General features: G+C 36.1%; 1 protein-coding gene across 1 annotated transcript in view; it reads left to right on the forward strand.

The window, feature by feature from the left end:
• The window catches only part of ADCY2 (adenylate cyclase 2), a 203279-nt gene that overhangs the window by 156203 nt on the left and 32012 nt on the right, over positions 1 to 15064 (forward strand). The window contains exons 15-16 of the mRNA XM_068196378.1: positions 542 to 626; positions 12521 to 12658. Coding sequence (XP_068052479.1) covers positions 542 to 626; positions 12521 to 12658 — 223 coding nt within the window. The remainder of the gene's footprint in view (positions 1 to 541; positions 627 to 12520; positions 12659 to 15064) is intronic.

Raw genomic sequence — 15064 nt, forward strand, 5'->3', positions numbered from 1 at the left:
ATAACACACAAGAAAAGGATGAACAGTAGCACTGAGTAAGGTTGATCAGCATCACAGATATTGCAGCTTCTGCTGAAAATGGACATCATTGACCTGTGCAGTTTTCTCTTAGGGGTGAATGTACACCACCAGCAAGTTTATTTTGTATGTCTATTATGCTCTTATATTATTATAAAACCAACAACAAAAAAACTAAAGCAACAAGGATCTTCTTTAATACAAGCTTCCTAAAGTTAAAACAAAACAAAGCATTGCTTCTCTTAATGTAGTCTGTCTTTATACATGTGGAAATTATTAGCTTCTCCTGGTAATAACTTTGCAAGTCAGAGGTAATTTAATTCAATCATTCCTGAATTGAGAAAATGTCAGGGGAAATGCCTGCCATTCAGGTGAGGGTTTGAGTTGGTTTTCCATGCTATTGATGTTTGGAAGTTGCAATTTGCTCATAGTACTTTTTCATATCATCAGTATTATAGACAAAGAAATGTCATGCTACAAATGTGTAACCAAGAAATTAATACCTGTTTTCCTTTTCTTCTAGAACATCTATTCTTGGAATTTCATTTGGGGCTGCGTTTCTCTTTCTTTCCTTCATTTTGTTTATCTGTTTTGCTGGACAGCTTTTGGTAGGTATTCAAGGAAATCTAATCCATTACTTGATGGTTTCTTTGAAATAACATATTCTGATTTTGCCAAGTCACTCTGCTTTTGCAGAGTACCAGTTAAAGGAAAAAGGATTTGCATGCTCAGGCTTCTGTGGACATTGTTTTGTTGTGGACATTGTCCATGTTGGTTTTCTGTAAAATGTCCTGATTTATCTGAAAAGCAGAAAATGCCAGTGCAGTGGTTGTTTGTATCAACACTAATATTCTGTTTCTCATATGAAGCTGGATCATCTAAGAGGTTTTCATTATTGTTTGATAGATTGCCTTTTCAAATTTTTTTTTCCTATTGTGCTTACAGGAGGTGACTCATCTTATGATTGCTTTAATTTGCAGGACTGTGTATTTGTTTAAGTATTGTATAAGACCATTTTCTGAGTTTAAAGAATATTTCACCATAACAATTTTATTTGGAATATAAAAATGTTTATTAAATTTCCAGTTTTTTCATTGTGTGGTCTAGGTGTTTTTATAATAGCTATTAGTGTATGTAATATTATGCTGAATTTGAGAATTTAATTCACTATTTGAGCAAACCATTCAGCCTTTCAGCATATCCCCCTTTCAGTTCTCAAATAGATATCTATAATAAGGATAAGGAGTTTCAGGATTTGTAAGAAAGTGAATGCAATCTGAATGTGGCATCCCCACTTCTCCTTCTCTGTCTTTGCATAAGCTTGCATAGAGAAAACTGAAAGATCTTTTATTAAAAAAGCACATGGGTAAGACAATTACTTCAGTATGCAATAAAACAGTATGACAAGGTAGTTACAGAAAAAAACAGAGGAAATAGGTTTTTATAATTTCTCTGTCTTCTCTTGTGAGGTTTGTAATTAACCAGGACATGTTTTTAAGAAAATATAATTAATATACATTTCAGTTACCTTTCCAATAAGTTTGGGATGCTGCCACTGCTCAGGAATTAATCTGAAATATAATGCAATGATATTCTTAAATATTTTTAATCATTAGAGTGAGGTCTTAGAGATATATTGCTATTACTTAATAGCAAAAATTAGTTCTCATGAAATGTTATTCTTGACTGCTGTTTGTTATTGACAGTAATTGAGAGTAATATGATGAAGTCAGAGGACTATTCTTGAATAAGCAAATAAAAAAAAATCCTTCAAAGAAAAGCTAGCCTTTTCCTGTAGGAAGAAGAGGTGCTAATGAAATGGTATCAAGAAGTGCTGGCACATACGTTCTCCTGGGGCTTTTATTTATAGTGTTACTAAGGAGGAATCCAAATACATTTTTCTCCATTTAAAGGGATGGAAAAGCAATATCCCTTGTCAGAGTTGTAGATTTGTACCACTTAAATAATATCTAGCACCTATTTTCAGTGCCTTTTTGCCCATGTCACATAAGTACTATAAATACTGTAAATAGAAATGCAGACCTATCATCGCATTTCTGATGACTTGCCAGTTGTCATGTTCTAACCTAAACAACTTGGAAGAGGAGTTATTTATGTTTATGTCTTTTTGAGTTCAGCTGCTCTAATACAGAAACTATGCTGCTAAGAAGATTTCAGAAAGTTACGACTGTAGTTGATGCAATGTTGTATTTCCTTCATGTGCATGGATGTAGTTTTTAGGGTGACAGGTGGGAAGCAGCTAACAAAAGAAGCAGTAGGTTTTCCTTTCCCTTTTTCTCTCCCTAAGATTTCTTCCTTTTTGTCAAAATCCAAACATTATTTTACAGCTTTATCCACAGTGACACTCTATGTTATATTTTGGTTGCATATTTATTGCACTATCTGACCCATCACTGTAAATGTTTTCTTTTTAGAAGAAAAAGTCTAAAATTTCAAAGAAACTAATATTGATATCTAACACTGTTAAAAGAAATCAGGCTTTATCATCCTAAGGCTGAATTGGTTTGGGTTTGTTTGGGGTTTTTTCACACCTCTTTTTCTAAAGAGGTACATTTTGCATTCCCTTACAGAAGACATGTAGTAAATGTGGATTTGCTTATGTGTACACTTGCACACAATTACAGAGCTTTAAATCACCAAATATCTCTCATCTAAAAATGCACCAAAAACCCAAGAATTTTCTGTGCCTGTCTGATCCTGAGAGATGAAATGTGGTGAGTTAGCTACAGGCCAGACACTCACCCAGCTGCTCACTCACTCTGCATCACTCAGAAGGATGGGGTAGGAAAATAAGATGAGAAAGCTCATGGCTTGAGATAGGGCAGGGACAAAACTGACCAATTACTTTCATAGAAAATGCAAACTGAACTTGAGGATAATTGACTTAATTTATTGCCAATTAGAATAGATTTCTGTTGTAAGAAACAAAAACAAAACGTTAAAGCCACACCATTACGCCTCCCTATCCCAAATTTACCTTCACTCCCCTGCTCCAGAGTCCTCTACCTCCCATCAAGCAGTACAAGTAGGGGTGGAGAGTGGTTGGTGCATAAACATTTCTCTCTGCTGCTCCTTACTTTCCCAGTTCCACCCTGCTCCATTTTAAGGACTCCACAGGCTGCAGTTCCTTCAGGAACATCACCTGCTCCAGCACAGGTCTTCCATGGGCTGTGGTGCAGTCATTGCCTCCAGCATGGAGTGCCTGCTCCTCCAGCCTTGGGATTCCCTCTTCTGTTTCTCTCTTTGTGTTCCCTCCTCCTCTCTGTGCCCAACATTTTGGGCTCTTTCTTGCCCTGGTGTTCCCAAGGTGCCTAACCAGGGTCAGGCCTTACCACCAACCTGAGCACCAGCGCCTCGTCCATAAACTTGCAGTAGCAGTCAAATATTTACAGGACTGTAACAAGATTTACAGAGTGGAACCTGAAATGCCAGTAAAGAAGCAAAATCTAAGTTCAGTTTAGGACACCTGGCTATCACTGTGTTATATGTCTTAGTACTTGTCTTAGTACTTTTGACACTTTGCACTCTCAGTCTTCTCCTATTACAAATGGCTGTAACCACCACAGAGAGTAAGTCTCACAAAAAAACAACATTGTACAAATTTCTCTGTATGATTTTCATTTCATTGGCAAAACAAAACAAACAAAAAAAAAACGATCCAGAGTGTAATGCTAAAATTACTAGCTCTTATGGAATTTAATTGCAATATTGTAAGAAGAGATTTATGCTCACTGTTTCACTCTGAGTTTATTAATTGATTCTGCTGTTCAGCAGCACTGCAGCATGGCCCAGCTCAGTCTGGGATGAAGTGATAATTCAGCCATTAGAGAAGCATAGGAATTTTTCCATCAAACAATGCAGCACCATAGTAGCACAAATAAGGATGTTACAGACTTCCGTAGCCTGTCTTTATGGCATCCCCCTGCAGGTCTTGGGCAAACAGGCCAAGGGCAGGGAGAGCTGACAGTTCTCACAGAAACAGTCATTTGCCCATAGGCATGAAACCTTGCTCAATCCTAGCTAAAATGGCATATATCCTGAAACTTGAAAGGAATTTATAACTTCTATGTTCTAATTACTTTTTTGTGCCTGTTAATTTTTTTTATACGTTTTTTGTTTTTTGGATAGACACAGTATTCAGAGATACTCATAGTCTTAAAGATTATGAGTATTTTTCGTCATAAAGATAATTTTTGTCTTTATTTTTTCATATTTTAAATGTAGGCCCCTTTTTTAATTAATTTTGAATATTTTCTTTGAATTTTGCTTGAGGAGTTTCTTTCCCACATAGAAGAATAGAGGACAGTGATTGTCCTTTAGCTCATGTATTTTCTGTGTCTTTTCTCTTTATCATCTTGAAGTACAGATGAATTCATAGAATGCATGTGGAATGCCTCAGACCTGGTAAATGTTAGATGTGTTTCACCTCCTGCTGTGAATGCAAGGAAGCAGACATCTGGTACCTAAATGTTACATTGGAAAATATAATTAATTCAGTGGGAAAAAAAACCACACTAAGCATGTGAAGGAAATATCTTTGGGGTAGCTGACCAAAGAAGTATGAATCTCAAGCAGATGTTCTTTATGCATTGGTGCAAGTACTGTCTCAAAAATCTATTTGCATTACCTGGGACATACATGCACTTAATTGATGTGACATTCTCTTTGTGCCAGTAACATTTCATTAATATGAAATGGTTTTTTTTTGCTGCAAATGTTTATACCTTGCAAACCAGTTTGACTACTTAAGCTAACAGAGAAGATAAAAGTAATATCATCTTATCTGAACATGTTTATAGTCTCTCTTAGATACCCAATTGAATAATGGAATTAGCAGAACACAATACCAACAGAAGAAACAGCAGAAAATAACTGGTTTCACAGTTGAGAAAGATGTTCTGATTTGAGGTTACTGAAGTCTCTGACAAAGGGCAGCCAGTACATGAGCCCTGTCCCTGCTAGAAGAGAGCATATTATTTACACCACATCACAGAGTGATACACAATCTTTACCTTTTTTGCAGGGGTTTGTATTTTATTCTAAAGCAATTGGCATTGGTACTTAGGTCCAGTCAGAATGACTGTGTACCCATAAGATATTTAAAAGCTCTGTAAGGAGAGGAATGTCAGCACCAGCACTACTTGGAAATTATTTTCAGTCTGGAATTTTACCTTTGAAATGAGTGTCTTTTAATGCAGATATAGATAAAATATCTAGGCCCTTTAGTTTCTTCAATAGTAAGGCTCTGCCTGCAAATGAAGATTAAAACAGGCTTGTTTAGGCAAGGAGAACCTAAAGAGGCACTTTGGCACCTACAACAGGGTCCATGAAAGAGGGTCCATGAAATGCTCATCAATCCTAAAAGTCATTCTGATGAGTCTCTAGCAGAGGCACTTAGTTAAGTACCATGTTCAGACTTCAGGAATTGTTATAAGTGTACTGATTTCAAACAAAAATCCTTCTTCTTACTCAGCTTCTTGAGTTACAAATTTACAACATTAGTTACATGATTGAAGCCAGCTGAAGAATTTCTTACCTTGATGAAAACCGCATTCTTTATGTCTGCTTTGCCAAAAATTCTGTTTTATTAACTTTTTAAATCCAGCAATGCTGCCCTTTAGTGTCTTTGCCCATGATGAGATTGTAAGTTCATGTCAAATACCCAAGTGTGCTTCCTAATATGCAAACAATTTTTCCTACAGTTATTAAAAAAGCAGGAAAGCAGAGAGCATCCAGACTCTTTTCAATGGTATGTACATATATTACCTGAGAGCTGATCCCCATGATGTGCTAGCACTGGAATATGGGCTCAGATCAGAGCTCCTGTTGTGTGAGACAGTTTTTGGATGGTAGAATCTCACTTGGAGATAGAGACTCGGCCTATGTAGAACATAGCATTCGGAAATCCTTCGTCTAGTTTAGTGCCCTGAGCATTGTCCTTAAAATGTCATTCAGGTTTGATTCTTCTGAAAACTAGTGGTTCTTTAAATATTTCCCGAGAAAAAGTAAAACCTTGATGGGAGGGACTTAGAGCATCTTAAAGTAGCATAAAACACAGTGATTGTATGTTTTCTTGAGTAAGCAAAGCAGCACAGGAAGTGCTAGGACTGAATTCTGGCTGCCTAAAGGCATATTTTTATTTACTGTTAGATATTTACTGTTGTTAGATATTTATCTATTATTAATTACTTATTATTAGTAGACATTTAGAATAGACACTCAACAAGGTAAAGGCCTTGTCAAGCCTCTCTGGGAGGGAAATGATACCTTAAGTTCGAGCTTTCATATTTTTCAGATTCTGTACTGCCTTAGTGTGTGACTCTGAACTTCATATAAAGTGTTAGCAAGTTCTCTTCACAGTTTAGTTAGATAAAAAAGTCCTTTTCCAGCCTGAGTACCAAGGACACCATTGCGGCTCCTGGCACAAAAAGTATAAACATCAGTGAACTGAGGACAGCAGTCTGGGAGGATGGGACTTCATAGTCTGAAGCTGTAATTGGACGATTGACCCCAATATGTAAATGGACCAAAACTTATAAAAGTGTGAAAACTCATGACCAGTTATCCACTTTACATCCATCTTGGGTCCACCTTGGGTAGAGCCAAGACTGGGCTCTTGTACAGCCCAAGGTGTATGCTTTGAAGGCTTTTTAATAAATACCTACTTTATTCCTTCTTAACTCTGTCCAGCCTCTGCTCCAGATCAGCCTCTCTATGCATCACACTGACATGTTCTTTCCTTTGAATGACACAGCTGAAGTGAACCACATGGCCATTTTAACATGGCCTGTTGTAAAGGATAATTAACACTGCAAAGTATGGTGAAATTAAAACTGTGATGCTGACTTTAGTTTTGCTGTTATTTCTTTATTCAGGATTCTAGATTTTGTCCAGTCAGTTGCATGAAGTAGAAATTGAGTAGCCTTTTCACCTGGATGCATTTTGTATGATTCAAAATTCCTGGCTTAGATTTACAGGTGCCACCGTGGAATTCAAAAGCTTGGTGTTACAGTACTAATTTTAGAAGTACTTTGGTCCTTTTTGTCAACATTAACAGCGTTAATAAGGATGTAAAGTAAAAGCTTGTGTCTGTATGGCAAAATCCCCCTTCTCCAAGCTTAGGTCAGTGTAATTGCTGTCAGCAGTTGGGTTTGAACTTTGTTGTCTTCTTCAACTGTGAGTGAAAATGAGCATGTAAAAAAATCTGAATTTTGTTTCTCATGATTGCATTCTTTGAAACATCAGTATTGGTAAAATATCGAGTAGTATTTGAATGCAAAATGAAAAGAGCAACAATAGAACTATAGAAAATGTGATTCACTGGCTTTCTGTAAATAAGAAGTTTTCAGTGAAGATGTTCCAACCTCAACTAGCATGTGAAGGAGAAGTGTGACAGCTCTTGAAACACTGTCTTTCATCTACAACATAGCTGTCACAATTAGTTCTCGCACCAGTTCCTTGATCCCACTCAGAAAGACAGCATTCATCTTATTAAATGCTGAAGTAGGTTTTTGTGTGTGGAAAGACAACACAGGATACATTTTAATGTCCTGAATATTCAAAATAAGTTATTACTCATTATCATGCTGTGCTGTCATATCAGATTTAACATGTTCAGATGAAAAGGTAATACATTAGTCACCTCTCATTCTACAAATACCTATTATTTCTAGTCAATAAATGATAAACACTGAACCATATTCTGCAAGCTCCACTTAAATACTGGGATACTCTCTAATGCTGCTGAGATCTGATATTTTATCCTACAACCGATTTTTTCTTTAATCTCATTCTCCATTTTATTCAGAAAATTGCAAAGGAGACATAACATTTATAACAAAAACATATGATGGAATGAGCAAAATAAACCTGCCTAAGTCTGCTTTTAAGAGTGGTTTTAATGATTACCCCCACCCCTCCAGTTCTGCTTCCAGGGATTCCCCAAATTTTCAGCCATACTGAACTGCTGCATATGGGCTGGATCTGGACAGCTCAAAAGTGAAGTGCAGCAGATTTGTTATTCACACAGAGAATTATTATTCAACAGTGTAGTCCTTCATGTTTTCCAAGGAATATCTACTCAATGGCTTAAAGATTTTTAGGGTTTTGTCACAAGTTTTCCTTTCAGGACTCTCACTGGCTTAAGAAATAAGGTGGGCGGGGAAGATGTGCCAAATAAACAGGGGTCTTCCCTCTCCAGAGCTCAGAGCTGTGCATTAAACAGACTGGTAAGAGACACGTCACTCTGTTGTGCTTTTGTTTGACAAGTGGAAATAACTACCTAGAACTTCATTTTAAAAGTTGCCCTTTTAACCTAACTCACATTGTTCTTCTGGTTAGATCCATTAGTGTCTTGTAATTTTAGCAAGAGCAATGGAAATAATAGAATCTCTTTATTGATTAATCACATTGTCTGAATGATATATTATTTCCTGAAATTTATGTTGTTCTCCAGACCTTTTCTAAGTGATAAAGTTGCTCTTTTTTTTTTTCCCTTAATGGTAGCAGGAAAACATTTTTTTAAAGAAATGTAGAAAATGAGTCCAATAAGTTCCTCCTTGCTAAAATATACTAGCAAATTCAGGTGATATTGTTCAAAAATCTTGTAAGCAAAGAAAAATTTGAATTATTGCAAGGCATTTTAGTAGAGAAGTTACATAAGTCTGTACCTCTTTTCCAAGTACTTTGAAAACAAAGGGAATTCTCAGCAATACATGTTCTCAGAATGGGCATTGCTAAGTAGTCTCAGCAATTTTATACTGTAATTTTTTTCAATTATTGCTTTCAAATACAAAGAAAGTTCAAATGTAACAATTGGAAGCATTGATGTTAAAGTACAAAAGTTTGAAAAGTTGCCATCATTTGATGCCAACATTCTTGTATTTAGATACTGGGGTTCAGCAGAGATATTTCTGTGTGAAAGTTAATTTTATCCTCAGAGGTAACATAACACAAATAGTTTATATGAGTAGAGAAAACTCAATTTACATTGTGTAGCACTACTAAAACACAAAAGCACCTTTATTCCAACATTGTTTCACATTTAGAGTTTGTTGGGTCCAGTGGAGTTCAGGAGCTGGGAAGTGTTCCTTGCTGACCCACTGAAGCAAAATTTCATGGAATTTAAAACCCAGGGAGGGGATCCTCCTGTCCCACTCCCATTGAGGTCCAAGATGCAACCTATAGTGAGGTTGAGCATGTGTTCCCAATAGGAAAATGGGTATATACCATACACAGAGGACCAATCACAGAGATGCATGGACAGAACAGCACCCACATAACAACACGCAGCACTCATGTAAACATGATCTACACTGATGGTCTATTTCCTTCTTTCTGGAGGATCAGGACTGATGGAATATACACTTCCTGACTGTCATCACCCACAGGCACACTTTTACTCATGGGTCTGGCATGTGGAATTTTAGTCAGTACAATATCCATACCTAGGTTCTGTCCTCTTTACAAAGTGACTAGCTCAAACCTTGGGTCTTTCCAAATGTAGATCTCCTACTTGCTAACCAGTTCTGTTTGAATTTTCTTTATGGTTACACACACACTTCCCCACACCCCTGTGGGTCTCCTCAGGGACTGGTCTGAGACAGTTCAGCTGCTGACACCCACCCGTCTGTTGCCTCACCCACGTGATCTCTCTCCAGTGCCTGGCACCCATTCCGTGCCCCTTGCCATCTAGTCCAGCATGAAGTGTGCTATCATTCACACACATGCAGCCTCAGAATAAGGACTGCACTTACACAGAGGATGGTAAGAGATAGAATTTAATAACAATATGCAATAGACTCATTTAGAAAAGTGTTCACCTGCATCTGTTACCTTTCATCCCTTCTCGTCACCATCTACCTGTATTTCTACATCTCTGATCCACATTTATGCCTTCCTTTCCTCTCCTGTGTCCCATTCCCTAAATGCCATGTAAGTTTTCCACATACCCACAATGCCCATAAGATATGCTATAGTGTTTTACACAACTCCCAAGTTTCTGCCAACCAGCAAAATTAACCATCCTGTGCCAGCCTGCTAGCCTTTTAGGCAGGAATCACCCTGAAAAGGCAGGGCATCCTGGAAAGGAAGATTTTTCATTGAAGCTTCTTGGTAGGTTTCCCATCAGAAATAATGACTGCAGCAACCTCTTTCAGTCATCTTAGAAGCAGCAAATTCAGTGGCTTCTGTTGATGATGTTACTCATCAACTGTCATTGCCCTTTTGATCATCACCATTTGTGTTTGATTTGATTAGCCTCTCATCAGGTAACATAAACCCTGTAAAATTCATAATAAATTATATCTTGTTTAGACCAGATAATTTATTTCCATCATTAACTTATTTTCTTGGAATTTCTAATCCTAGAGACTTTCCTTGAACAGTATAGTTCGCTGTAATATAATTCAGAATGAGCACAGTGTACAGCTTTACACACACACACACACACACACACACACACACACACACACATATATATATATATAACTTCCCAGCTATTTTATATTCCTAGTACTTTCTCAGTGTACTTGTCTAGTTTTCTGTGTCTAATGCAGTTTAAACTTATCCAGCTGCTTTTAAATTTCCAAGAAAATCACAGAACAATGTAGGTTAACTTGTAGTAAAGCTCCAGGTGAGCTATAATAAAGGCAAAAAGTAATTAGGGCACGATTTCATGACTGTTTTAATTTGCCATAAATCCATGCTTCCCTGACTAATTGGGTTTTAGGCAGACTAGACAGGTAACTGAATGATTCATTTTCACCCAGATCCATTCCCTGCATCCATCGGAACATTTCCCTTCTGTAGCAACAGCAGCAATCAATGCTTTGTGCTTTTTACTATATTGAAGTGGGAGGGATGACAAAACTTTTGTAAAATCTATGTGTGGATTCAAATTATCTTGAAATTTGCTACGTACTTAGGGCTGAAGAACAAGGTTTGGGAGTTTGAAAAGGCTTTTGAGCAGGAATTTTTTGTTCACAAATGCAGGTCCTTTGAGTTTATATTTTTGGGTAGGTTTTTAATAAGTGAGAGGAGTAATATGTATATAAAAGCTGCCTGTTTTCTCCCCCTTTTTTTTAATCCATCCTTAAGATTCCAGTGATTGTTTTGACCTCCTGGAACTGAATTTAGAATCTGTCCAATTCAGTATGCAAAACTCCCTGTTGTAAAAGGAAACAATATGTAAAAATAGCTCTGCATATACAGTGGATTTGTCCAAATAATGTATAATTAGGGGCAAAATACTTATGCGCAGTATGATAAAGACTGTCTGCAGAATGCAACCCTCGTGTAGTGTACTGGTGTAATTTAGCATGTTGTGCCATAGCTATTGAATCTGAACAAATAGGTCAGTGCTGTAAATTAGGTCCTATATTTGGTCATTTTTTGCGCTTGAGTTCTCATTTTTGAGACTTCCCGAGCTTGTATCTCTGCTGATGGCTGGGGCAAGGGTGAAAACAATATGCAAAGCCATCTCGGATAATATCAAGTAAATAGAAAAAACACATTGAAGAAAACAATTATTTTTGTGGGATTGTCCTGTTCCTTAAATTTTCCTTGCCTTTTTTACAGAGGTTTCCATAAAACTGAATTTGATATTTGGAAAGGGCACAAGATGCTTCTAGGCAACCTTATCTCCTCATTGCTAAAGTTTTGGGAAAATTAATGTTTATTGGTTGTGTCACAAATTGTTGTTTATTCTCTGTGAGCCTCTTGTGCCTCTATGCACTATGCATGTATGAATGGAGACTTTGCAATGTCTTCTTAGAAGCAGATTAAATGAGTCAGAGCTTTTTATTGTTAATTTTTGTCACTATTTAAGAAAATTTTTCGATTCACTAAATACTTTTTGTGTCAAATTTTACATCCAGTTTTTTATTAAATGCTTATTTGCCTTCTAGATAGTTTTAGGGAAGGTTGATTTGCTTTGCTGAGTTTTTCCATTTAAAATAATTATCAAATAAGACTCCAAAAAGATGAAAGAAAGCCTGGAAACTCTCCTGTTTTATGGGCTGCCAGGGATACATCTAGGCTTTATTCTGTGGCAAAGACTTTGCAGAGTCATTATTTACATTTTGAAGTTTCCAGAGGCTACTAAACATGAATCTTTCATTCAGTCAAGGCAGGTCAGTTCATTTTCAAGGGTTTTGCTGATGTTAAAGGTAATGACACTGCTGTCAGCTCTGTATTTTACTATTATTAGTAATATGTATTGAATGTTTAGTAAGGTACTTGCAAACTATAATTAATTAAAGGAAATGATATTATGGAAGATATTTTAAATGTTTCTTTATTTTCATGTTTACTCATGATCTGTAATTCTCGTGAGACTATAATAGTTAAATAGTTCTGTACAATGTTGTAAGATTAATACTGCCCTTAGTGATAAGATATCTTAATTCTACCCTTGTTTATACTAATTAAATATACTAAAAATCTTTTTTTTCTATCTCTTTTTCAAACTGTTTGCACTTAGCAATGTAGCAAGAAAGCATCAGCTTCATTGTTGTGGATCCTGAAATCATCTGGAATAATTGCAAACCGTCCTTGGCCAAGGATCACTCTTACATTGACAACCACTGCTATAATATTAACCATGGCTGTATTCAACATGGTAAGGGAAAAAGGGGTAATTTTTCTTTTTTTTTTTTTTTTTGTCCATTTAATATTTGTTGTTATTCAGTATTTGTTTAGATGTTAAATTTATGGCCTGTGGCTATGCCAGAAACCTGCGTGATAACAATTGCCAGAGACAGAAATGTAAAGCAGAGCAAAAGAAAACATTCTATGTAATAGAGACCTCTGCAAACAGGATGCTCAACAAGAGCTCAGACCCTGGCTAAATTTGTTAAAGAAATATATTATTTATCATGAAAAGAAAACAGTTAAATCTCAGGTTGAATTGCACAAGTCCCTTAGTCATCTGTGCATTGCTTAGAAATGCAGCATTGCTGAAAGAATGAAGTATCTCCTCACAGGATTTGTAGAAGACTTTGTGTGAAACCAACTAAGCTTTATTCAGTTTTGTGATGCTCCTCTGCTGACCCAAAAATTATCATAATGTATACATTATCAGTTTCACATGCTTGTCTTTTTTTAAAATAAGAAAAAATTGAAAGTTATGTCAAAACTTCAAGAGTATTGACCTACAAATTCATTAGGGCTTACATCTACTTAAGTGATTTCAACCTTTGTTTTTCTCTCCTAACAGAGAAAATCCATGTAATTTTAATATTCCTTTGCAACTATAGCAATTATAGAGTAAATCTGTCATTAGTTTGCCTAAAGCATGACTCTTAATGATCTCATTTAGTCTGAAGGATCTGTTGTCTAATGGGATGAGCAGTACACAGGATCAAAAGTCTTTGTTTATTTTGTCCTGTTGGCTAAGGCAGAGTCTGTCTGTAAGCCTGTGAAAGTGTTCCAGTTCGGTTCTGCTTCTGCAAAGTGGGAACTCTAACATTTATTTAGGCAATGTTTTCATCACAACATCAATGCATAAATATTCACATTTCAAGTGAGTGCGTCACATTTCAGTGCTTTTGAAATTGCAACTCTAATGCTTCCTTTAGTTGCTGGTACTTTTGTCACTTAGGATTTATAAAGGATTTAAAGATTAATAATACCTACACTGTTTTATTTTGTTTTCCCACATTTCAGGGGACCCTTAATCAATCCTTTCTTACACTAAGTATTAAACTTGTCCAAATGATGTAATGTGGGCTTTTTAAATGTGAACTCTTGAAATTTCTGGTAGAGTGTTCTCTCCATTTTACTGTTAAATTTTTCTAGTCTTGTTAATGTTGGTTTGCTGTTCTTTCGTTTTCCTGCTTTTTTTTGAAGGAGAGGAGAGAAACACAAAAGCAATTTCATTCCCAAAATCTAAAATTCACCTAAGTGAATTAAGTTAATTAAGTTTGTAAGGCTGGGAGAGGAGAAACTCAAGGAAGCAGCAGCTGAAAATAATATAAAACTGAATATACACTGACTTTTTTTCAGTGAAAGCAGTTAGCAATGGAAACAATTATTCTGAAAAGCTATTAATTCTCCATTAGCTGAAGACTTTTGGAATTACAACCTTTAGCCATGCAAAAGTTATACAACAGCAAAAGCCTCAGACATTTAGTAACTTGAAAAATGAACATCCGTCTAGATTTTCTCATATTTTGAACCCTGTAAATATTTCAGAAGAAAAGAAAGAACCTACTTGGGTTTAAAATATACTTTGAGTTAGATTTCATGCATATGGTTATTTATTAAGTTAAAAAATGTAAAAGGAAATAAGGTCAGCAACTGTTTTTTTGCTTAGACTAAAGTTCTACTAGTGTTTACAGCCCACTTCAAACTTGGCCTTCAAGCAGTGAAAGACATTGTAGCAAAAAAAAGGAGTTGTTCAGTACATAATTTTTAGACAAAGGTTTTAATTTTATTGGCTCATGTCCAATTTTATGTGGACTGAAAGTTATAGTAATACCTAATAGACTGCATTTTCAAGTCTTAGTGCCTTATAATCAATGTTACAGAGTTACAAATAATCATGTTCCATGATATTCATGAGATGATAATTTTAAGTACAATTCCCACCTTGAAACTAAACCTTAATCGTTTGACTAGCAGAAATTACTTTAAATGTGATTGTGAAATTCGCATTAGCAAATTGTGGGAGAGACTCTGAAGTATCATTATTATTATCTCCAAGCAACATGTACTTAATAGCAGAGTCCGTTAGCTGCATTGACTTCCATGAACCATTTCAGTAGCAAAAGGCAAAATGTAGCCATTAAGATTTAATGGAGGTAAAAAGCGTCTAACCATGCCACACCTAATAAATTATCATTAAGACCAAAATGCCAAATAAAACTCAGTCTTCATGGCCAAGGGAGACTGGAGAAGAGTGGGGCTGCAATTTTATTTGAAATTAGCTGTTTCAGCTGATGTCTGAATCTCTTGTTCAGGTTTGAGACATATGTGGTCCTGATCAGCAAAGGGTAGTTAAAAATCAGCTAATGTCAAATAAGTA

This window comes from Anomalospiza imberbis, chromosome 1 (assembly GCF_031753505.1).
Source record: "Anomalospiza imberbis isolate Cuckoo-Finch-1a 21T00152 chromosome 1, ASM3175350v1, whole genome shotgun sequence".
In the NCBI taxonomy this organism is placed as follows: Eukaryota; Metazoa; Chordata; class Aves; order Passeriformes; family Viduidae; genus Anomalospiza; species Anomalospiza imberbis.